At 49.2% G+C, this 26,188-nt stretch overlaps 1 protein-coding gene across 3 annotated transcripts in view; it reads left to right on the top strand.

The window, feature by feature from the left end:
- The window catches only part of LOC146200151 (uncharacterized), a 66,562-nt gene extending 41,630 nt beyond the window's left edge, over positions 1 to 24,932 (top strand). For all 3 annotated transcript variants that reach the window (XM_084595386.1, XM_084595387.1, XM_084595385.1), the window contains 3 exons: positions 1,323 to 1,640; positions 3,768 to 4,338; positions 23,759 to 24,932. In XM_084595386.1, coding sequence (XP_084451512.1) covers positions 1,323 to 1,640; positions 3,768 to 4,338; positions 23,759 to 24,115 — 1,246 coding nt within the window. In that variant the 3' untranslated portion in view covers positions 24,116 to 24,932. The remainder of the gene's footprint in view (positions 1 to 1,322; positions 1,641 to 3,767; positions 4,339 to 23,758) is intronic.
- The last annotated feature ends 1,256 nt before the right edge of the window (positions 24,933 to 26,188 follow it).

The raw sequence follows: 26,188 nt of genomic DNA on the forward strand, positions 1-26,188 counted from the left end.
CACACACACACACACACACACACACACACACACACACACACACACACACACACACACACACACACACACACACACACACACACACACACACACACACACACACACACACACACACACACACACACACACACACACACACACACACACACACACACACACACACACACACACACACACACACACACACACACACACACACACACACACACACACACACACACACACACACACACACACACACACACACACACACACACACACACACACACACACACACACACACACACACACACACACACACACACACACACACACACACACACACACACACACACACACACACACACACACACACACACACACGCGCGCGCGCGCGCGCGCGCGCGCGCGCAGCTAAATGTAACCAAGGTCTTAAATATACGGTGGTCCCCAGCCCCCTGAAACCAAATCAGAGCTGTCCAGAGTCGCCTATACTAAAATGTGCTGTATTTTTCGTTCATCGAAGTTGAATAATTAGTGAAGACTAATCAGATAATTTTTTTAATTATTGCCTTGAGATGGAAAGTGTCAATGCAAATGTTCTCGAAAAACGGCTAGCTGTGTTGTTTAGTGAAGCTACGCCTTACGCACCTCTACTTATAGACTTTCAAAAATTGTCTTATGTGACCAGGTGCTATTTAAATCATGCGCCAAGTGTGTATACCTAGCGTCGTCGGGCAAAGAACTGCAGAGGAAAGCGGAATTTTGTGTGGGATGCCTCTCGGGGCTTTAAAGTGGCGCTGCTCTCACTAGGAATTTTCTTTAATTATCCAGGTATCGGTTTTGGTTGGTACGAAAATCACTGAACGTAAATGCTAGCTTGATGGAAACAGCGTAGCTAATCTTCAACTTTCGCTTTGACACTTCTTTTTTATTTCGGTGATTAAGAAGTCAGCTAATATTTCTAACATTAGTTAACTTTAGTGAACGAAAAAATACTGCAGATTAGTGCAGATGACTCTGAATGTTTTGAATTGGTTTCACTGTGCTAGGACTAACTGAACTTTTTAAAACCTTGGTTATATTTAGGTTGGTCACCCGATATTAGCCCGATAACACACTCCTTGACAATACTGTTCTTTGGCCGCTGAACCCCAAGCCGCCTACTCTTGCTCAAACAAAATGTATATTTATAAAAGTCAGTGATTTTCGCACTTCTGTTCTTGTGTTTTCTTTTCACCGCTCTTTATACGGTTCAGCGTCAGGGGTGGCGTGGTCCAGTCCAAAGAGAGAGAGAGAGAGAGAGAGAGAGAGAAAAAAACAATACGTTGGGTGCCCCGCAGGTCAGTGCATGGCGCCTCCCGCGAAGCTCGATCGGTGCGCCTGGGCGACGCCGGATTGTACACCCCAAACGTAAGCAGCGCCCAGTGGATGGCATTCCTGGGTGCGCACCTACGGCCGCACGAGCTGCGCGCCTACGATCGGATGCTGCTCACGGACGACGCACCCTTCGCACTGCTCAACCGCTTGCTGGCCCGCTTTACCAACGGCGAGCTGCTGCGTTGCGTCGCCTGGTGGTTTGTCCAGGAGCACGCGAACATCGTCCGAGGCCAGGCTCTGAACTCCATCCACGAAATGGGACACGCTGCCCAAGATGCTAGGTAGTTTCCGCATTGGGCTGCCCTTTTTTCAAGCCCACTTTTTTTACCCTCCCTTTTCCAAGAAAATGGATTCAAAATCCTGGCGTCGAAATCGAGAACGAATTGCTGTGTAGCCTAGCGTCAGGTGCACACGCTCAGAAATTTCTTACGCAGTTCCACAGCAGAAGCCCTGTTAGAAGAGTTACGTGCATATATGTTCGAATCGTTTTAGCTAACAAGAAGCTCGTTTACAGTTAGGGCAGGGGCTTTGTCATTCAATCCGCTAAATGGGCGATAAAGTTCTGCTTCAATAGGTGCTGGGTGTTGCAAAAGATCTGAAACAACATGCTGGGATGACAGTGGGATTTCTTGGTTGCCCACTGAGTGCTAACTACAAAAAACAAAAAAAAATAAAAACCTCAAGCAGTGGTAATGTGCCACCTGAAGTTTCACAGTAAGTTAGTGAGAGAAATGCGAAAGTAATGGTTGTAGGTGATAGCGACCAAGTCAGCAGGCAGCAGGTAAGTGGTTCCAGTGATGGCATGTTCTTGGTAGAAATGAGTGTCCAAACGTCATTCTGTTCTGGCGAGGTATGGCAACTTTGTAGCGATGATCGACACGTGCAGAAACATATACGCCATATAACAAGATTGATGGGAAAACACTGGCTTAAATTTAAATGGACAAAGAATAAAATTCGCTCTGCATCTCCCAAAACCACTCGCAAACAGTATGATTTTTTTTTGCTGTGTCTGCACCGGGATATTTTAATTTTGTCTGCTGTCTGAGAGGCAGCACAACGAAAGGTCGATCGCATGAAGCTTACGTAGAGGGGCATATATACCTGGTGTCCCGTCAAAGTGTGATGAATGTTTTAGAAATATCTCTATACCCGAAACCAATGAAATTAAGGGAGTGTTCTTGCGCGCTGCATGAACTAGTCTACTGAAGTTTGCAATCATCTAAACCTTATTAGGAAACAAACAAAAAAAAAAAACGACAGGGTGCACTAGGCCTCATCACGTGCGGAAATTCAAAAGCATTAAGTGATTCCGGGCCTAGTTCTGTTATGAGCTCGTTCTGCGTTTCATTGTTTTTCTATCGTTTACAAGTTTATGTTCACTCACTTAACTCTTTTGAGTGTCTTTAGTGTTTTTATTTTTGTATTTATAGTTTCTAGTTTTACTTCATTTAAATTTTAGTCTTAAACATTATTTGTTTTTGTGTTTCAGTCTTCATTGTTATTTTTAATTTTACCGTTTTTATTTTTCTTCACTCGCTATATATTTTGCTTTCTATTATCACTCTTATTATTTTTTTACCTTCCCTGAACGCCTTCCAGCGTCCTTACATTAAACAAGAAGAAGTATGGACACGTACCCGTGAAGTCAGCTAGTCTAGCGGTAAGGGCGCTCGGCGGCGGCAAGGAAAGATGGTGGCTGGAGTCCTGACGTAGACACGATTTTTTCTCATTAACGATTGATAGTAGTGTGCGGACACGCTCTGACGACGCCAATTACGTGACAAGAAATGCTTTCGCGTTAAAATGTATTTAACTAACTTTTTAATTATTAGGTTTGGGAGCAAAGCAGAAGTGGTAGAGGGTCTTGACAACCGCCTGCCAAATATTTTCAAATGACAGGCTTGGTCGGGGAATGTTAACGGTCTGCTCTCGATTGCTTCTTGCTGTAACATCACTGCCGATATGTGCCAGCCTCTTCGCATGAGCTTCACATTGAAATGGTTGGTTGGTTGGTTTGTGGGGTTTAACGTCCCAAAGCGACTCAGGCTATGAGAGACGCCGTAGTGGAGGACTCCGGAAATTTCGACCACCTGGGGTTCTTTAACGTGCACTGACATCGCACAGCACACGGGCGCCTTGCTTTTCGCCTCCATCGAAAAGCGGCCGCCGAGGCCGGGATTCGATCCCGCATCCTTGGGAACAGTAGTCGAACGCCGTAACCACTGCGCCACCCCGGCGGGGGCACACTGAAATGCCTGAAAACGTCACTCAGATAATGTACTTTAAAGAGGAGAGGGTGATTAAGTGACTGTGATAAATTCTCATCTTATATAACGGATGCGACGATTGGCGATATTGATAACGTCTTTAACGACTTTTGTATCAACAACTTCTCTTTTCATCAGACCAGCTAGCTGCTACGCAGCTGCCGAAAGCCGCTACGAGTCAGTGCTGCTACCAGAGCGCGTTGCCTCGAGTCTCCAGCAGTCGGGTTTAGACGCCGTGACTACTATCTTCGGAGACATCAAGGCGGCAACGTCTCAGCTGCTCGAAGCAGCGCGGTGGATGGACGAGGAGGCACGCACAGAAGCCGTCGCCATCGTCGGCAATATGACGCTGGAGCCTTGGTCCGCATTGGTTTTAGAACGTACAGGCCTAGCCAGGGACCGGCGTACTCCACTCCTGCTGGGCGCCGCGAGGGATGGGAAACGGCCTTACCGACACCGCACGGTCTTCGACAGATGGCTGGACGTAGCGCGGCAGCATAAGCTCTTCGCCGCTAACTGGCCTTTGGATGACTCGCTGTTGCAGCACCACTCTCGGCCGGTAGAGTACGACGCCTGGTGGAATAGCGTGCACCTTAGCCCGGGCGTTGTGACGGGACTACTGATCGATGCCAATGCGCCGCCGCCGGCCCTCTACGGAAGCCTTGGAGGAATCCTGGCGCAAGTAGTCGTTCAAGCTTTGGACTACAGGGTAACTTCTTTTATAACACCCTTCGCGCCTGGGTAAACGATTAATTGCTTTCAAATCTCGGATCAGTGCACTCTCCGAAGAGATATGCTGGTTGATATATTCACCAGGCTTACCTTCTGAGAGTCAACACTGAAATCCCAGAGAGCTGGCAAAAGACAGTAACCAGAGAAAAGGGAGAAAACGTGGCCCAGCGTTGTGAGTCTTCTCTACGAACAATGTTGGTTCAGGCTGATGTTCAATGGTTGGTGCAGGCGCAAATTAGATGATGTGCAAGGGTCGGTGAATGTAGTTATATGTAAAACTGCCCTAATGTGCTCTGAATAAATGAACAGATGTTTTAGGAAATTCTTTTTGGAAAATTGTTTGGTTTCATATCAAAGCTCAAGGAGAAAGTTTAGGCAAACCGAGAATCAGGACTGATGGAGCGTTCCCGAGCCGATATTAACACTAACATGCGAGAGATAAAGCAGCAGTAAAGCAAACATAAAAATGGAAAAAAGTGTAGAAATCTTCGCGGATTGTTCACAAAATACAGGATTACTAATACGCCTTAATAATGAAGAAAAATAAAACTAAATCACATATTATTTAAAACAACCGTTGGAGATTACATTGTTCAACACTATTCCGACAGATTTCACCATGATGTAGCGAAATTGCCTGTGTACTTTGTTTGGATCTCATAATAAGTTTTATTGTGAGATGCAAAGTGCGCGTGCTTAGGTAGCTTTGTGAAGGTTATTGAAAGTAGAAGGCAAATAGGAGTGTGCAGGACCAACATTATCCGAACGGAATAAATATAAGGAATTGTTTAAAAATTACAGCGATAATCGATCTCAGCCTGTTTCGCTCTGACTGCTATTTACCACATTATCTTTGCTCATCCCAGAAACGTAGCCTTACACTCCTGTAAGCCTTAGTAACGTGTTAAACACACTGTAGATTCGAATTAAGCAAAAGGCTGTCCACAGACTGCACAACCTGCTCCGCGCAAGTGCGAATTTCTCCGTGCTTCGTTCCCAAAATAGACGTCTCTTTCAGGCCTTCGCTGAAGTTAAATGTGTCCCTCATGGCACCCTCCCTTAAGCGGAAGGATTGGAATGCCCATTATAGCAAAAGGGCGTTCGGCATTGTGTGAAGCCTACAACTTCAAGGCACCCACTAGAGCTGGAGGGCGCATCTCACACCTACATGCGTTCACCAAATACACACCGAGAGTACCACAGAAGTCTCACAGAAGCGGAAGTGAGGGCGGAGATTGTAAGACTTAAAACGAAGTCGGCTCCAGGTCCTGACGCAGTAACGAACAAAATGCTCAGGAACCTAGATGATGACTCCATTAGGTATCTAACGGAGTATATGCAGGAATGTTGGGAAAAAGGCGAGCTCCCACAACAGTGGAAGACGGCAAGTATTATTTTAATACCGAAACCAGGGAAGCCTCCTCAACTAGCAAATTTACGACCAATTTCCTTAACCTCATGCGTGGGGAAATTGATGGAGCACGTCGTCCAGACCAGACTGATGAGTTTCATGGAGCAGGGTGATCTGTGGCCACATGAGATGGTCGGGTTCCGTCCTCACTTGTGTACGCAGGACGTCATGCTCCAAATCAAACATGACATAATAGACTCAAAGTCTAAAGATGCGAAAACAATTTTGGGGCTCGACCTCACGAAGGCTTTCGACAACGTAAAACATGAGGCGGTCCTGGAAGGGCTGAACAAGATTAATGTAGGTACCAGGACATATCGGTACTTCAGGGACTTTCTGACGGGTAGAGCGGCCTGCATGAAGTTCCAGACGCTGGAATCCCCCGCAATAGAGCTAGGGAGTAAGGGTACGCCCCAGGGATCAGCGCCGTCCCCCCTACTCTTCAACGTGGCTATGAGGGAACTCCCCGTGCAATTGGCAAAGCTGGAAGGATTAAAATTTAGTATATATGCGGATGATATCACCCTTTGGGTCAACCGGGGAAGTGATTCGTGCGTCGAAAACCTGCTCCAAGCCGCCACCGACATTATAGTCGATTACGCGGCAGAGAGAGGCCTAGCGTGCTCGCCGCAGAAATCAGAATTGTTTATATACAATCCGAAGCACTTAAGGTGCAAGGCACCGTCGGAGATCAAAATTAAAGTGGCGGGTAACGAGGTACCAATAGTCGAGCAAATCAGAATCTTGGGCTTCATTCTCCAGTCACACGGACATAATGGCGAGACCATCAAGAGGCTTGAGAATCACGCGATGCAGACCCTGAGCCTAATTAGGCGGGTGGCCAGCAGAGGCCGAGGGTTAAAGGAAAAAAAATTGATGAAACTGATACAGGCCTACATCTTCAGCCGAGTGAGCTACGCAACGCCGTATCTAGATTTGAAAGCGGTGGAAAAAGAAAAAAATGAGTCTCTAATGAGAAAATGCGTAAAAAGAGCGCTGGGACTGCCTATATGCACATCCACCGAGAGAGTGATGGCTCTAGGGGTACACAACACATGGGCAGAACTTGCGGAAGCGGTGCGAACCTCTCATATTGAGAGACTTAGCACCACGAAGACAGGAAGAGTCATTTTGACGAAAGTTGGAATAAATCCGGATAGGGGTCCCACGGTCAAGGTGGAGGTAGCTAGAGAAGTCAGACAAAATTTGGTGATCCCCCCGCTGCCAAAAAACATGCACCCGGAATATAACAAAGACAGGAGGAAAAAACGAGCCGAAGCATTAGAAATTAGATTCGGCGAAATTTCGGAACATGAAGTGGCCTATGTAGACGCTGCGGGAGGTGGTGGCAGTTTCACGGTAGCAACGGTCGTCAGCGGCCGGAGCAATCCCGTGACAGCTGCCACTTTGCGCGGGCGGAGCAAAGAAATAGCCGAGGAAACTGCGATCGCGTTAGCTTGCGTCGGAACGGAAGCGAAGTTTGTCATCAGTGACAGCAAAACTGCCATACAAAATTTTAGCAAGGGCAGGATCTCGCCCTTAGCAGCCAGAATTCTAGGCCAGAAAAAGTTGGATAGGAAAATTCAAATAATTTGGACTCCTGTGCACGAAGCCGTCCCCGGCAACGAGGCGGCTCACAAGCTGGCTCGAGATCTCTACCGCCGAGCCGCTACAGGGCCACTTGATGACCGAGGAAGCGGAGAGCGCTTGCTAAAATATGGGGAGATCACGCAGCACTACAGATTGGATCGTAGACTGGTACCCCCACCAGACCCGAAATTAAACAGCAGACAAGCAGTGGCGTGGAGGCGACTGCAAACTTATACATATCCGCACCCGGTTATGGCGAACCACATGTTCCCTGAGGCTAGGAGTGACAAGTGCAATCTTTGTGGGGCGAGAGGGACCCTCGACCACATAATATGGGAATGCCCGTATTCTCCCAGGACGAACAATATAGGCTGTAGAGACACCTGGGAGACCCTGCTGCGCAGCTCGGACCCTGAGCTCCAGCTCCTACTCGTCCAACTGGCTGAAGAGGCTGCTGGGACCCAAGACCTCCCGGCCTGCCTCTGAGGCGGCGGCACCCGCCCCTTGACCTGCGTGTCGGGGGGTGGGTAGATCACCTTATCTGCTGGACATTAAAGTTTAGTCCATCCATCCATCCATCCATCCATCCATCCATCCATCCATCCATCCATCCATCCATCCATCCATCCATCCATCCATCCATCCATCCATCCATCCATCCATCCATCCATCCATCCATCCGTCCGTCCGTCCGTCCGTCCGTCCGTCCGTCCGTCCGTCCGTCCGTCCGTCCGTCCGTCCGTCCGTCCGTCCGTCCGTCCGTCCGTCCGTCCGTCCGTCCGTCCGTCCGTCCGTCCGTCCGTCCGTCCGTCCGTCCGTCCGTCCGTCCGTCCGTCCGTCCGTCCGTCCGTCCGTCCGTCCGTCCGTCCGTCCGTCCGTCCGTCCATCCATCCATCCATCCATCCATCCATCCATCCATCCATCCATCCATCCATCCATCCATCCATCCATCCATCCATCCATCCATCCATCCATCCATCCATCCATCCATCCATCCATCCATCCATCCATCCATCCATCCATCCATCCATCCATCCATCCATCCATCCATCCATCCATCCATCCATCCATCCATCCATCCATCCATCCATCCATCCATCCATCCATCCATCCATCCATCCCGATGGCACAAAACCACGATGAAAACAAAAGGCACAAACAGGTTGTATGACAGCCAAGTCAGTGCAGAGACGTAGACGGCAGGCAGTATTATGTGTTATGTATACACCAGCACACGAATTACGTTGATCGCGTATGGCTTCATTTTTTTTAAATTGCTTTTGCTTGCTTGTTGCGTAGTGGCCATGTGTACTGCTACGTAAACCGCTTTTGGTGTGTAATCTTTTAGCATTAAAATTCAGAAACTTTCGTGTAGTATTTTAGTGTCGTGAGAAAGAGGGTTGTACACACTTTCTCTGGCTAAGGACCTCGCGCGTTGCAGTTTTAGTTGTAGATGTGGCGCCATCTGGGAGCCCCGCGTCAAATGGCGGAGGTTTAACCTTCCACCTGCTTATAACGAGTGAGAGTCCACCGCGGTGCCTCAGTGGTTAACACACTCGGCTACTGAAGCTGTGTACCTGCTTTTGAACTGGGAGGGTTGGTACCGCTCCAATCGATTCATTTTTATTCCGGAAGCACTACAAGAGGTCATGGTCAATCGTTGGTCAGTCGTGGGCTCCACTCCTTCCGTTGGCTGGCGACCTTGAAAGACCTGGCAGGGAGAGTCACGAGTTTGAGCCATTAACCGGACTTAGTTTGAATTACCTTCGCGAAGCCATGTGGCTGTGACCTCACAAAACGGCTTAGCCAATCACAACGACGGCTGCTAGCCTCGAAGTGCTACTCTCCTGATAGGACTAGGACAGGTTGGACACCGCCGCTTGCGGCGGGGGCTATCCTGCCACCGAATTTTTATCTGTTGTAGGCCGTCATTGCACCCGCCACCGCTTCGGTTGTTGTTGTTGTTGTTGTGGCTGTAGGAAGAAGGAAAAGAAAATGCACGGGCCTGCTACTGGCTCCGTAGCTGAGCCACCTCCGCTGCCTGATTGATTTTGATTTATAGGAAGGGAAAGGCGAGGTAACTGACTCACTTGCTTTCTGTGAACACCTCAACCGCGCCGTAAGGGGAGGGAGGAAGGTGGGAGTGAAAGTGAAAAGAGAAAGAGGGGCCGTAGTGGAGGGCTTCGGAGTAACTGGGGATCTTGGTGCTGTGCGATGTTAGCGTGCGCTGACATCGCACAGCACACGGATGGCTCTTCGTTTCGCCTCCATCGAAACGCAGCCCCCGAGGTCGGGTTCGAACCCGGGTACTCCGGCATAGTAGTCGGGCGTCTTACCACTGCACCACCCCGGCTTTTTTTTCTTTGTTGCATGAATTGGTACAAATACATCAGTAAAAGATCGTGGTTGCCATGCTCCTTGGCTGACAACCGTGTCTAAAAGACTTTCATTACCACAAGTTCGCCCATCAGATTCAAGACCTCCTCCGCAGCTTCTTGCTGCTTCAAAATTTCTTTTAGTTTATACACTTGTTCAACAAAATAATCACATACAGATCGTGCATCGACATCACAGTGTCTATAAGCCATCCTACTCCTCCAAATACTGTGAAGGCCCAATAGCATGATGATGTCGTACTGAAAATCATCATTAATAGTTGTCAAGTACCGAATTCCACGTGGCGTCGATGGCAGGTCTTTTTTAAGTGTCCTTTGTAACACATCCCACTAAAACACCGCATCCCAACAATCCAGAAACACGTGCTCAACTGTTTCAGGCTTCCTACATAGTAGACAGTTTGAGCTCCAAGGTACAAAAAGGCCCTTTTCTTCCATCCATGTTTTGACTGGGAGGGTTCCTGTATGCAATTTAAAAAAGAATGTTTTTATGCCCGGTGCAACAGTCATGTTTTTAACTCGTTTGAGCACATCTTTCCCTGGGCCTTCACAGTATAAGGTTCTGTACAATGGAGCTGGAAACAATTGTGAAATAAGATCCTTGTACAGTCGCTTAGGTGGTACCGTCGCTAAATACTCTACAGAGTACCTCACGCGCAAAAACTTGAACGACCACACCACTTCCCGCAGGAAGCGTGACACAGTGTATCCCCTAGCAGAGCATGAAGACACTATAAGCTCTGGAATTGCACTGGATAGCATGATTTGCATAAAGGTTCTCATTGCATCTTTTTGGTCACGTAGGAAACAAAACCTTAAAACCATCTGCCGCACATATAGATGCATTAGAGACAACTCTCCGTCTTTAACTCGCCGAAAGAGATTATCTCTGCTAATTCGTTCCCAGATGGACGACAAAATGAAGACCGCAAATACACGATGGAACCTTTGTATATTGCTTCGAGCACAATACAATACTTGAAGTAAATACATTATTCTTGCCACCAAAAAGGTATTGCATACAGTCGCACGGGCGAAAATCGAGAAGTTACGTCTTATCCATCCTTTCGTCCTTTCCCGTATTTCTTCCGCTTTTTCATTCCAGTATTTCGTATTTTCCCCGTATTTGTCCAATGGGACTCCCAAATAAACTCCGGGCTTTGTAGCCCATCTTACTCCACAGAAAATTTCCGGTTCCTCTTCCCATTCTCCGTGCCAGACTCGGAGACTTTTCTTTAAATTAACATCACTACCAGTCTTCCTGCAATACCTTTGTGTTACTTTCAAAGCTTCCGAAACGCTTTCACGATCTTCACAAAAAAGCACATCATCAGCGTATACCAATATTTTCACTTCACATAATCCCAGCTTAAAACCACGGATATAGTCGTTAGCAATTACCATTCAACACAATGGTTCCAAATATATAGCAAAGAGGAGAGGAGACAGTGGACATCTCTGCCGCACAGATGCTCTTACATCAATTCTTTCAGATAACACTTTGTTAATCATAAGGCGTGTAGAACAACATGCATAAGCCATTATAACTCCTTTCAATACAACGGCACCAACACCAATATGTCCCAACAAACAGTACAATATTTCATGAGACACACCATCAAATGCTTTTTCGAAATCCACTTGAACCATGGCCACTCTCCTGTCTAGAGCATCGCAGCACTCTAACACACTACGCACTACATGAATATTGTTACGTGGAAGATTTACAGTCCCAAAGCTGTCCGCACAACTAACGTTGATGAGGGCACCGATTTCACAACACTCAGCGTCGTCGTCTTCTCGGAGTCTGTTGCACTTCTTCATCCTCATCACGAACAGCGAATACAGCTAAGTAACACTACCCCCCCGCGGGAAAAGCACAGTCCCGGTGCGGTCTATGTTAGCGAAGTAGAACGTTGATGATAGGGCTTCAGACGGGACACATGCACTATTTCGGAGGTTGGAGCTGTGGACGTGGACTTCGGAACCACAGATTCAACTTCGTAGGTGACGTCGGTCACGGGGAGCAAAACACGGTAAGGGCCAGTGTAACGGGGCAAAAGTTTTTTACACAAGCCCACTCGACGGCACGGGAGCCACAGCAAAGCGAGAGATCCAGGAGTGTAGTGGACATCACGGTGGCGGCTGTCGTACCGGATCTTTTGAGAGTCTTGGGATGCAAAGAGCCTGGCATGAGCTATCCGGCGGGCATCATGAGCACGTGTGACGGCATCACTGGTGTAAGTACTGGTGGCGTCTGCCGCGGGTAGAGAGGTGTCGAAGGGTAGTAACGGGTGTCGGCCAAATAATAAATAAAATGGGGAGTATCCAGCGGTAGAATGGACAGATGAATTGTAGGCAAATGTGACAAAGGGGAGATGAACGTCCCAATCTCGATGGTCGTCAGACACATACATGGCCAGCATGTCTGTGAGGGTACGGTTTAGACGTTCCGTGAGGCCGTTGGTCTGGGGGTGATATGCGGTGGTGAATTTGTGGCGGAGGAGCACGAACGGAGAATTTCGTCAACCACTCGCGACAGGAAACAGCGGCCACGGTCAGTTAGTAGTTCGCGAGGAGCACCATGATGAAGAATTACGTTTTCTAGAAGGAAGTCAGCGACGTCTGTGGCGCAGCTGGTCGGGATGGCTCGGGTAGTAGCGTACCGAGTAGCGTAATCGGTGGCGACGGCAATCCATTTGTTCCCCGAGGTGGAAACTGGAAAGGGGCCGAGGAGGTCAACGCCTATACGGGAAAATGGGTCAGTTGGTATGGATATTGGTTGCATATGACCTGAAGGCAAAATTGTGGGGTTCTTCCGACGCTGACACAGTTCACACGCGGCAATGTACTGCTGGACAGAGCGGTAGAGCCCCGGCCAGTGGAAACGTCGGCGCAGGCTGTCGTATGTGCGAGAGACACCCAAGTGGCCAGCCGTGGGAGCATCATGGAACTGTTCAAGGAGGGTGGAACGCAGGGGTTGTGGAACGACGAGCAAAAGGTCTGTGCCATCTGGTCGCATATTACGTCGGTATAGGGTGTTCTCGTGGAGCACAAATAAGGCGAGAGATGGGTCAGGGCGGTCGGAGGTAAGACGGAGGATAATGGAATGCAGAGAAGGATCTAGGTGCTGTTCCTTGGCAATGTTGGCAAAGGCGGAGACAGATAAGACATATGCATCATCGTCAGAGTCGGTAGGACTAGGGGAGTCGACGGGATGACGTGACAAACAGTCGGCATCTTGGTGAAGCCGGCCGGACTTGTAGACGACGGAAAAGGTGTATTCTTGTAATCGTAGCGCCCAGCGCCCCAAACGGCCAGTAGGATCTTTGAGAGAGGAAAGCCAGCACAAGGCATGATGGTCTGTTATCACAGTAAAATGGCGGCCAAACAAATAAGGGCGGAATTTCGTAATAGCCCAGACAAGCGCCAGGCACTCTCGCTCTGTAATAGAATAATTTTGTTCGGGTGTTGAGAGGAGGCGGCTGGCATACGCAATCACCCTTGTACGGCCGTGTTGTTGCTAAGAGAGAATAGCTCCTATTCCATGGCCACTTGCGTCGGTACGGAGTTCAGTATTGGCGGAAGGGTTGAAGTGGGCCAAGACTGGTGGAGTAGTAAGTGCAGCAATAAGCTTTGAGAAAGCTGCAACTTGTTCAGGCCCCCAATAGAATGAAACGTCTTTCTTGAGGAGTTGGGTGAGCGGACGAGCAAGGACTGCGATGTTCGGGACGAATCGTCGGAAATAGGAACATAGGCCAATAAAGCTTCGGACATCGCTGGATGAACGCGGAGTGGGAAAATCTCTGACGGCACGTATCTTGTCAGGGTCAGGCTGAACACCGGAAGCATTAACCAAGTGACCAAGCACTTTGATTTCCCGATGGCCGAAACTGCATTTCTTTGAGTTGAGTTGAAGGCCGGCGCGGTGGAATAGCTCGAGAATGGTAGAAAGGCGAGAGAGGTGGCTGTCAAAAGTGGACGAGAAAACAATGACGTCGTCTAAGTAACAAAGACAAGTCGTCCACTTGAAGCCGCGCAGCAATGAGTCCATCATCCGTTCGAAAGTTGCAGGGGCGTTACATAGGCCAAAAGGCATGACTTGAAATTGATAGAGGCCGTCAGGGGTAATGAACGCTGTCTTTTCACAGTCTCTCTCGTCGACAGAAATCTGCCAGTAGCCGGAACGAAGGTCGATGGATGAAAAGTAGCTGGCTCCGTGCAAACTATCAAGCGCGTCGTCGATGCGCGGAAGAGGATATACATCTTTTTTGGTTATCTTATTCAAATGACGGTAGTCAACGCAGAATCTCCAACTGTTATCCTTCTTCTTGACCAGCACGACAGGGGATGCCCAGGGGCTACTGGAAGGCTCGATTATGTCGTTCGTTAACATCTTTTCGACCTCCGTTTGAATGACGCGTCGCTCGGCAAGCGAAACACGATAGGGCCGCCTGTGGATAGGACTGGCGTCCCTGGTGTCAATGCGGTGGGTTACAACTGTCGTTTGACCCAATGGGCGGGTGCCGAAGTCAAAAAGGTCACTGTAGGTAAACAAAAGCTTGTGTAAATCAGCGGCGAATTCAGGTTGCAGATCAGCTGATATCATGCTGTTAAGCGGATCAGGGCGCGATGTGGACGACGAGGGGGTGTTGACAGGGACGGCAGTTGTATGATATGTAGACAGAGCTGAAATGGCACAATCGGTCATCGGTGACAGCGAAGCTAATGAAATTCCCTCGGGCAGAACTTGAGTTGAAAAGCTGAAGTTAAGGACTGGGAGAGTGGTGCGGTTCTGGGATATGTGCACAATTAGGTGAGGAAGGGTGACGTGCCACTGCAGCATGACATCAGTAATGGGACAAGCGAGATAGTCGCCATCTGTGACGGGTGGAAATGGAGACATAGGGATGTAAACGGCAGTTTCAGGAGGAAGACGGTTAAACTGTGCTGATTGAAGTCGGGGTGAGCAGGAGGGGTCTTCAGAGCAGAGCGGAAGGTCCAAGCGAAGTAGGCCGCTAGAGCAGTCAATAAGGGCAGAGTGGGCTGTTAAGAAATCAATGCTAAGGATAACGTCGTGGGGGCATTCATGTAGGACGGTGAACAGCACTGGGGCATGACGGTCAGCAATTGTAACTCGCGCCGTACAAATGCCAACCACGGCAGCAGGGCTGCCATTGGCGACGCGAACTGTGGACGAGACGGCTGGCGTAAGGACTGTCTTGAGGCGACGGCGAAATGGGGAGCTGAGAACGGACAGTTGGGCGCCTGTATCAAGTAGAGCAGAAACGGGAACTCCATCCACAAGGACGTCGATACGGTTATTTTGTAGGGCAGGGGTCAACAGAGGTTTTTCAGTCCGGGTCATAAATGCAGCGTCACCTCCGGGAGCTGCATTGGCTAATTTTCCGGTACGTGGCCAGAATATGACGGTGGCGAATTGCGGCGAGGAAGAGGAGAACGCGAACGTCGTGCTTGCGGGGATGGTGAACGGGTGGCAGCACGGACAGTGGAACCGGGGTCAGCAAGGGTCTGGTCGGGGCGAGGTGGGGAATAGCGAGGGGCATAGTCTCCGCGGCGGTCAACGTAGGTGTACTGACGAGATGGCGTGTACCAGCGACTACGGCAGTGGCGGGAAATGTGGCCAACGGGAGAACAAGTAAAACAGATGGGGCGATTGTCGTGGGTACGCCATTCATTTGGGTTGCGGTAACGATATCGGGGCGAGAAACCGGCGTTGGTTGAGGTGGCAGCAATTACTGGAGGGGCAGGTCCTGAATCCGTGGTGTCGGTGGTGCTGGTAGAATGGAGGCCCATATTCGCAACCTCTTGGCGAACAACAGCCTTAATAAGTGATATGGTAGCCAGGGTATTGTCGGGTGTATGCGACAGCGAGGCCGCGGGAGTCATTGCCTCAAGCTCTTGGCGGACAATGCGTGTCAAAGTGCTGTCGTTCGCAGGCGGTCGAGGAGTCGGGATATCGATACAGGAGGAGCTAGCAGCCGTGTTCGGCAGCCGGTCGAAACGGTGATATATGCGCCTCTGTTTCGCCTGCTCGAAACGTCGGTACACCTGCAGCACAGAGTCCACGGTGGAGCAATCCCTGCACAACAGGAGGTTGAAGGCATCGTCGGCAATGCCTTTTACTATATGGCCGACTTTATCCTCCTCACGCATGCCTTGGTCGACTTTGCGGCATAGAGACAGGACGTCTTGTATGTAAGTGAGGTATGACTCCGTAGACGTTTGGGCCCGAGAGGCGAGCGCTTTTTTGGCGGCAATGTGGCGGCCAATAGGCTTTCCGAGTAGGTCGTGCAGCTTCTGTTGGCAAATATCCCGAGATGTTAGCTCGTCTTCGTGGGTTTCAAACCGCACCCGCGCGGTCCTAGCCAAGTAAAATATTACATTCGCGAGCATGAGTGTGGCATCCCACCGGTTGTGCTTGCTCACGCGCTCGTATAGGGCTAGCCAGTCGTCCACGTCGACGTCGTCGGTCCCGCAGAAGGTTCCGGGGTCACGGGGGTGGGCCATTACAACAGCAGGGGCGGCGGCTGTAGAGGTAGAGGCGTCGTTAGTCATCGTGGTGGTTCCGATGTGGCGGCCGCTGCGGAGATCCAGCTTGTGACAGGGGATCGAATAGATTAACCTCCACCAAGAGATGTTACGTGGAAGATTTACAGTCCCAAAGCTGTCCGCACAACTAACGTTGATGAGGGCACCGATTTCACAACACTCAGCGTCGTCGTCGTCTCGGAGTCTGCTGCACTTCTTCATCCTCATCACGAACAGCGAATACAGCTAAGTAACAATATTATTAAATATGCTTCTGGTCTTTGTTCCACATGTTTGATGAGGTCCAACAATATATTTTATAATGTATTGCAATCTCTTAGCTAACATCTTCATCAGAATTTTATAATCAACATTTGTTAACGTGGTCGGTCTATAGCTTGTTACTTTTAAAAGCATGGCTGGCTCCTCAGTCTTGGGAACCAAGACCGTATGCGCGTTGCTAAACGATGGTGGCAAATAACCCACATCAAAGCACTCCTTGAAAAGCCTATAGAGCGTGATAGATAACTCACTTTTAGGACTCTTGTAAAAGGCCGCACTCAAACCATCTGGACCCGGGGACTTTCCGACATTCAATTCATCAATGGCCTTTTCTATTTCCTCCACACTTATTTCAGTAACTTCTTTGCCTAATATTGGCATCAGAGGCAAAAAGTTATCTCTAAACCCTTCTTCATTTGGTGCTTTGCTCGAAAACAGCTCACGGTAATGTTCCACGAAGGCGCTCGTAATTCCGTCTTGCTCATCATGCCTCTGCCCCTTGTATTCAATAACCGTTATCTCGTTCGCGCTCGCATATCGCTTTTCATCAGCGAGGGCGCGTTTTGTTGGCATCTCGCCACCCAGCCATTTTTCCGTGCGAGGTCTTATCGCAGCGCCTCTGTACTTCTGGGCATCCAAAGCTTCTAGCCTAACTTTGATGCCTTTTATATTAAGCATGAACATACCCGGCATTCGTTCTTCATCACACCCTAAATATTTTAAGAGCTCTTGCAGTTGCTTTTCTTCTTTCTTTTCCTCATACTTAATAATGGAAGAGCGCTCAATTGCATTCATTTTAACCTCCTGTTTAAATCGTTCCCAGGATTCAATACCGCCTGTTTAGCTCTCATAAAAAATATCAATGCTTTCCTTAACCTTTCTTAAACATAGTTCGTCTTCTGTAAGCCTCGGGTTTATTTTCCATAAGTCCCAGTTCATTTTTGATTTACACTGCTTCGTTCCGCCCAGCGTGACCGTAACTAAGCAATGGTCGCTAAATGACACTTGTTTCACTTCATACTGTTCACAGGTAGGCGAAAACTCTGGCGACACATATATTCTGTCAAGTCGCGCGTGACTACTACCTTGAAAATGTGTGAAATGCACGCGTTTTTCACCATTCACCAGGACTGATACGTCCTCTAAGCTGCACTCATTGAGGACACACTTCAGCAATTCGGCACTTTGGTCTTTTCCAACATTTCTATTCGAACGATCCTTAGAGTCTACAACACAGTTGAAATCTCCCAAAAATATAAGCGCACGACTGCATTCAAGGAATGGCACCAACTGCTCAAAAAAGTCGCGCCGTTCTTTTTGTGTCGTTGGTGCATACAGGACCACCACCCTCACCGCACAGGTTTTGTACATGATGTCGCACACGACGAAACGCCCCCTTGCACAAGTTATTACTTGCCCCACTGCTATGCCTACACTTTTGCTCAGGAAAAGACAGCAACCTGCCGACAAACCGACTGCATGGCTTACGCAAACATTCAAGCGTGACCGAAAACCAAACACCATATTATCTGTTTGCTTCTCATCCTCAACCTTTGTTTCTTGTATGGCTACGATGTCTAAATCTAGTTCGCTCAACAAACGGTTCAACTGCACTTGCTTCCGTCTCGAGGCGAGCCCTCGGACGTTTAGAGTGCATACTTTTAGCGGTTTTTTCCAATAAGCCATACTCTAAACCCAGCTAACAAACAATGACTAAAGGCTCACTTCTTCAGTCTCGTCGCGAGTGAGCGACGAGGAACGCAACGCGGTTTGCGATAAGGCTAACTTGCCTTTCTTAGCGCCTTCCACCCTCCACTGCTTTTCTAGTCGACGCAGTTCCCGTTCTGTAGCTGGTACCTTTTCGTAGTCTCGTGGTCTCTTCATGGAGGCGGTTGTCATATCCATCGGGGACTCAGCAACGCTTCCTTCCGAAGTGCCTTTCGCTGTTGGCTGATCTGACGACATAGCAGCCTCCTCCCCCTTTCCAGTCGTTTCTGCAGCGGGTTCGCTAACTTGCGTCTTCCCTCCGCCGGTGGTGTGCTCCGGCTGTTGGACATCACTCTCCGGATCCTGTAGGGGGCATGGCTCCAGCGTTCTCCAGTTCCTCCTGGTCCATGATCAACTCGCTCCCGTCGTCTTGAGGGGGCACAATACCCGTGGCCACACGGGCATAGGTGCGGACGCATCCCTCCCAGTCGTGCCCGAAGATATGACACGAACTACATCTCGGAGTGCGGCAGTCACGTCGAATGTGGCCTGTCTTCTTACATCTTAAGCATATTGCTGGCCGTCCAGGCACCACCACTAACACAAGCCCTCCGTAAAACTTGTACATGTGGGGCGAATCATCGATCGAAAGCCCCTCTTTGAGCAATATTTTTACTAGCCGAGTTGTCGATTCGGCCTCTTCAAAACCCGGGCTGTTCCACTGCTCATAAGTGACTTCTTTCACATCTCCAAAGTGCAGTGCCCTCTGAAGCGGTGCAGAGGGCACTGCACCACCCCGGCGGGTCATGCGGACAGAAGAGAAAATAGAGAAGAAAGAACAAGAAGAGGGAGAGAAAGACGCGCGCCGCAACAACCACCGTCGTCCACCACGGCGGGTACAATGACAGCCTATAACAGATAAAATTCGGTGGCTGGCTAGCCCCCGCAGCAAGCTGAGTTGTCCTGCTGTCCCAGTGCCGTAGGGCCAGGAACTGTCACCGTTTACCACCTCCAATCGATAAATAACCTAGACTCTTCGAGCCCTTCAAATGACGGAGACAGCTCCGGGCCAGCAAGACACCGGATTCGCCGCTCCTTTCACAAATTTTCCGACCATGCTTCTGCTTTTGTTTTTTTATTGCGGTTGTCTTATTTTTGTAATGGCAAGTGTTGTAGGGAATAGGGAAGGAATAGGTCTCCGGGATGGAATTTGACAGGAATACAAAAAAAAGCGTGTACTTTGAGTCGGGAGAACTAGTTGTTTTGTTTACTAGCTTTACTTAGTTTCCGCATGGAGGAAAACTATAAAGTAATTTAAAAGGTATTGAATTACTCAGCCGAAGTAATTTTAATGTTTCTTCAATACTTTTTGGTAGCAGTAATGAGTAATGTAATTTAATTACTTTCTGTGCTTTTCAGAAGAGTAATTTTAATGTAATTACAATTTTTTCAATCGTAATTTACCATGTATTACCGCACCTGCCCATGAATGTAAATTGGTTTATAGCAAAGAAAAGGTGCAGTAAATTTCACGCCTCTCCTTTGACTCCTGACCAGCGCCGTAAGGGTAGGAAAAAGGTGGGAGCGAAAGCAGAGAGACAAAGGAAGAGCCGTGAAGGGCTTCAGAATAATTTCTATCTCCTGAGGATCCTTAATGTGCACTGCGCACAGCACACTGACGTCTTCGCGTTTCGCCTCCATCGAAATTCGGCCGCCGCTGCCGAGTTCGACCTGGGGATTCCGGATCAGTAGGCAAGCGTCTTAATCACTGAGTCAGTGCGGTAGGTCCTATCGCTCTCTGTACCAAGTTTAGGTAGGGATAAATCTGCATCGTTTTTTTAAGTGCTGCAGCACTACTACCCGCATACTATAAAGGCAGAAGAATGCGATATCCCCAACGCACAGTTCTCTCAACAGAGAGGAAGCTGTCATTTGGAGACAATTACAGACAGATTCATATCCAAACCTACACATACTGAACAAAATGCACCCTACAATATACGCGGACAGATGTCCGTGGTGCGACGAAAAACCCACACTATATCACATCACATGGGCCTCTCAAAGCATAGGCAGGCTCCCCAAAATTCGAAACTCGAGTGCGGAGCAATGGGAGACTGCTGTCCAGCGACCGCTGCGAAGACCAGCAAGGTCTGGTACAGCCAGCTGAACGGGCGGCAGGCAATGGCCAGCGGAGCCCTGGGCTGAGGGCACCAACCGTTGTGTAGAAGTGGACGAGATGCAACAAGCAGACATCTCAAGACGTCCCAAAAACCGCCAAAATAATATAGGGTTAAAGGTTTTCCTTCCTTCCTCCCTCGCAGAAACCAGATGCATGAAGCCAATTTGGCCTTTGAGCTCTCTGAGGGACTTAAGGTGGCCACAAAAACAAGTGCGGCAAATACCGCGCCTCCCTTTCCTGTAAACTAATTATAGAACGCCGGTGAGCTTTGATGCGTTCAGCTGAACCCTGCAGCAAGTGGGACAGATACTGCGCCTTTCCCTTCCTCTGAACCAATTATTATTATTATTATTATTATTATTATTATTATTATTAACTGAACACTGGCTGTATTCGAGGTGAAGGGTGGCTGGCTCTACGGGCCTGGGACTGGTAGGTCAACGTCCTTTGCGGCGGGGGCTAGCCTGCTACCGAATTTTTATCTATTGTAGGCCGTCATGGCACCCGCCACCGCTTAGGTGGTGGAAGACTGTTGTTGCGGCGTGCGCCTTTCTCTCCCTCTTCTTTTTTTCTCTACTTTCTCTCTTCTGTCCGCACGTGGCAGCAGAGGTGGCTTGTTGCCCTCCACTACGGCACCTCTTTCTCTCTTTCTACTTTCACTCCCACCTTCCTCCCATCCGTTATGGCACGGTTGAGGTGTCCACAGAAAACAAGTGAGACAGTTACCGCGCCTTTCCCTTCCAATAAATCAGTTCAATCATAATCAATCAGGTGGCTTGTTATTGTTGTTGTGGCCGTAGAAAGAAGGAAAGGAAAATGCACGGGCCAGCTACTGGCTCTGTAGCTGAGCTCTTGTACTACCGGGACAAACGAAGGGAATATACACCCCCAGCCCCCTCTCTCACCATAGCGCAGGCCGTACACTGGCGAAGCTTGCAAACTCGGAGTGCTCTATACCCTACACTACTACATACCAGATACCCAGACCAGTTTTCCTCATCATGCAGACTCTGCGGCAAACCAGCACACTTCATACACATCCTTCTTACATGCCCCATCTTTCCTCATCCCCCATTACCGAACGTCGCAGAGTCTTACTGGGAGTCTCTCTTGAAGAGCACTTCAAGTCAAGAACAACGGAATATCTCCAGTGCTATGAGGAGGATTGCTCTTCAAGGACTTTCTTTTGCTTTATGAGGGTGTTTCCCGCATAGTAAATGAGCACCCAAGTGCCATGCAGGGGGCTTCGCCCCCACTGTTTGTTCAATGGCAATAAAGTGTTTCTACCAGCACCTCCGCTGCCTCGTGGCAATTTATTCATTGCATGTCCTTTATTGAGTGAGAAGGCTCATGGCCATGAATCGGGGTAAAGGGAGCAGACAAAATCTTCATTGTTGAGGTCGTCACTCAAATAATATTGCTCTAACCAGGCCACTAAGGGAGCCATACTTGGCAAATTTCTGTGTGTTAGCATCCGTTTCTAGAAGGGAACTGTAGTTCAATGCGGTCGGATTTGATCTCGGAGCGTCCAGTAGAAAAAGCAGGGCAATCCCAGAGTAGATGAGATATGTCGCCGCACGTTAGAGTCGTACAGTGGGGGCAGGGTGGCTGTTCCTAGCTCTACGGGGCTGGGACGGCAGGTCAACGCCGCTTTCGGCGGGGCTAGCCAGCCAACGAATTTTTATTTGGTTGGTTGGTTTGTCGGGTTTAACGTCCCAAAGAGACTCAGGCTATGAGTTTATTTGTTGCAGGCCGTTATTGCACCCGCCACCGCTTCGGTGTTGGATGACGGCTGTTTCTTTTTCTTTCTTCTCCGCACAAGGAAGCGGAGGTGGCTCAGCTGCAGAGCCAATAGCAGGCCTGTGCATCTTATTTTACTTCTTCCTTCTTCCTACAGCCACAGCGACAACAACAGAAGAGATAAAGTAGAGAAGAAAGAAAAAGAAGAGGGAGAGAAAGACGCGCTGTTGTTGTTGTTGTGGCTGTAGAAAGAAGAAAAGGAAAATGCACGGGCCTGCTACTGACTGTGTAGCTGAGCCACCTCCGGTGCCTCTGATTTATTTATAGGAAGGGAAAGGCGTGGTAACTGTCTCACTTGTTTTCTGTGGACACCGCAACCGCGCCGTGAGGGAAGGGAGGAAGGTGGGAGTGAAAGTGGAAAGAGAAAGAGGAGCCGTAGTGGAGGGCTACGGAGTAATTTCGACCACCTGGGGATCTTTAACGTGCGCTGATATCGCACAGCACACGGACGCCACTTCGTTTCGCCTCCATCGAAACGCAGCCGCCGAGGTCGGGTTCGAACCCGGGTACTCCAGAACAGTAGTCGGGCGTCTTACCACTGCGCCACCGCGGCGGGGCGTGCGGACAGAAGAGAGAAAGTAGAGAAGAAAGAAAAAGAAGACAGAGAGGAAGATGCGCGCCGCAACAGCCGTTGTCCACCACCTAAGCGGTGGAGGGTGTAATGACGGCCAACAACAGATACACATTTTATGGCTGGCTAGCCCCCGCCGAAAGCGGCGTTGACCTACCAGTCCCAGCCCCGTAGGGCCAGGAGCAGCTACTTTTCACCACCTCCGCCCTCACCGGAAATGCCTCAGCCACAGAGCCTGTAGGAGGCCCATGCATTTTCCCCCTTCTTCCTACAGTCTCAACAACAGCTGTGTTCGACAAGGGATGCACAATGTACCGTGTGCAGCAGCAACGTTCAGGCTTTCGTACATAGTGTGCTTCATATTCAAAGTTATCGCTAACAAAAACAATACTTTAATAAGATCGTATCTGTAAAGCACATATATTGTGTGGTCTGGAAGCATGGTCACTTGATTAACAGAGCAAAACAATCTTGATTAATTGAGACACAGTAAACACAATCCTAAAAAACACCCTGCTGCTAACGAGCGAGGTCCCTGCTCCAGAGCGACCAGTCATCCGCCTGCGGAAGAAGCCGCGAAGAGCCAAGACATCTTTGCCTGCTTCTGATCGCGGAGATTTCAGCTCCCGTCCCGTAGGCCTGCGTGCCGGAGGCGGGGATGGGGGCCTCCTTATCTGATGGAAAAATAAAGTTAGCACATCACATCACATTGTCGCGATATCCGTGATTAACCAGTTAAATCGCCTCTCATTTAGATTTAGAGGAGGGACTGAGGGTACGGTCGAAACGTACACAATATTTTTTTCTATAACCAGTGGACTTAGCATTCCATTCAGTAGTCGCTACACCGCTATTTATATCCGGTTGTCCACCATGGACGATGTGTTCTTTGCATTGTACTGACAGGTTGGCACCTTCCTGGATCGAGAACGGAAGTTGCGCGATTGGCTCTCTAGGACCACTCGGCAGGCATTCCTGGACAGGGCGGTGTGCGCCGAGCGTGAAGACGTCCTGATGGGCGAGGCTGCAGCGGCGGTGCTCCTGAAGGCCTACCACACCTCAGTGGCCATCGAAAGCAGTTACTACGATCTCCACGAACTCGAGACTCGCCTTACACCGCAGATGCTGCTATTCGTCGCGTTCTGCCGCATGCGATGTGCGCTTGGCCGGGTTTGCAACGACCTCTTCCGACACGTGGCTGCCTACTCCGAGGCATTCGGGTGTGCCACGATGACGGTCAAGTGTTCCTTCTTTGGTGATTAGTGGCACCAGGGTCCGACGAACTGTTGGCGAAACCGGGCATGATGATGCCAGAACAATGCTATCTTTATACTTTGAACACATATTTTTGCAGGATGCAACTGTTTTCTTTTGCAGGTAATGCATTCTGCATTGAACAAAATGCAGTACCTGTCTCCCAAGGAATACGACATCTTAAACGCAGTTGTTGCAGCGCATTTATTACTCTTTGCAGTGTTGGGTTTTTCCGAAGTATATTCGTTTTGAAAATATTTTGTAAAACTTTATTTTTACTTCTGCTTGTCCTGCTTGTAGCGAAACCAGCACGGACAGTGCAACATTTCATTTCTGCTGTGAATGTGTCAAGAACTTCGAACTTTCTTATGTGTTGCCTTCGTACATCAATAGAATATATGTTATTGTTCACTTAGTTCACTAAACAGGTCATACTGTAACGTGGTAGTGACTGGGCCCTAGGCAAGAATCGGACATTCTTTGATTTTACAGAAATGAACTTTTTATTGTGCTGACTTGCGGCTCTCAAAAAAATTAAAAACTAGGCAGCGGCGATAGTAGCAGTCATGCTCTGTGGTCGTCGAGTTACAAATGCCCGTAGGATTCGGCAGCGCTCAATTTAAAGTTGGCGATGAACCACGTAGATAACCTGCCGAAGGAACCCGGAAAAGTCTGAAACGATAAGAAAGCAGTTGTGCTTCGCGGTGACACTTGTGAAAAATGTCCGAGCGTCTTGCGCTACAAGGTGATAAAGTCCGTCTCATGATAACGAGCATGAACCAGATTGTTCCTTGCCCTACGATCACAGTGATAAGAAAGCGTGCTGGCTGCTGTTGAAAACAACAAATAAAGCTTTCAATGGTTCGCGCCATTACAGCCCCCCCCCCACCCCCCCCCCCCCCCAAAGTTGGCTCGATGTTTCAAACTAAATAGACAAAGGCGGACATAAACATTAGGAATTAAACATCAATGGCGTTTAGTACGCGTAATGGGGCTTAGGGCGTACAACATGCACTACTTCTGGGTGCACGTGGCGTCGCTGGGATGCTGTCATGCCGTCGGGAATGGCAGGAATTACGAGGTCATTCCTGACCTCGTAGTCTAATTGTCCTAATCTGCGAAGGACCTTGTACGGGCCGAAGTATCAGCGCAAAAACTTTTCACTCAGTCCACGAGGCCAATTGGCTTCCAAACCAATACTTAGTCGCCCGGCTTGTACACACTCAGCATCGCGTCGCCGTAATTTGTAGCGTCTGGAGTCGGTTCGTTTTTGGTCTTTAATGCGCAGCCAGGCGGGTCATCTGCCTTCCTCTGCTCAGTGATTGTAGGCGGCCACGTCGACCTTGTTCTCTTCGGCCACACGCGACCGCATTTTATCGAACGGGGTCCAGGGCTTCCCGTCATACACAAGTTGGAACAGTGTCGTCCTTGTCTCCCGAACGGCTGTGTCATATATCTGAAGATCACGTGTGGCAAGATGTCATCACATGTTTTATGTTTTGCGTCCATGTAGTACATGACCAGCATGTCAGCAATAGTTTTGTTGCAGACTTCCTGTGAGTGGTTTTCTGCAGATGATACGCCGTCGCCTTCCGGTTGAATGTCCAGATGCAGTTCGAGATGGCTTGTATGAGCTCCGCCGTAAATGTTTTTCCTCTGTCCGTGATGAGCACTTCAGGGGCGCCGTGTCGCAGGAGAATATGTTCGATGAAAAACTGAGACTTCCCTTGTGGTGGCACAGGGCATTGCTTAAGGATTCGGCGTAACGGGCCAAGTAGCCAGTCGTTGACTACGATAACCCCCTTGTTACCAGTAGATGATATTGGGAAGGGACCGAGGACATCCATCCCAATCTGTTTAAAGGGTTCGGTCGGGGGTGGTATGGGAATCAGTGCACGACAGGTCTGATGGGTTTTGCGTCACTGGCACTCATGGCATGGTTTCCCGTAATGTCGAACGTCGGCCAATAATACTCCTGTTATATTCGGCGCAACGTGCATGCAAACGCGAGATGTCCTGATGTCGGTTCATAATTAGGACGCTTGCAGAATTTCCCCGGGGATCTTTTTTGACGACAAGGAG

This window comes from Amblyomma maculatum, chromosome 2 (genome assembly GCF_055883805.1).
Source record: "Amblyomma maculatum isolate TAMU_Amacu chromosome 2, ASM5588380v1, whole genome shotgun sequence".
Taxonomy (NCBI): Eukaryota; Metazoa; Arthropoda; class Arachnida; order Ixodida; family Ixodidae; genus Amblyomma; species Amblyomma maculatum.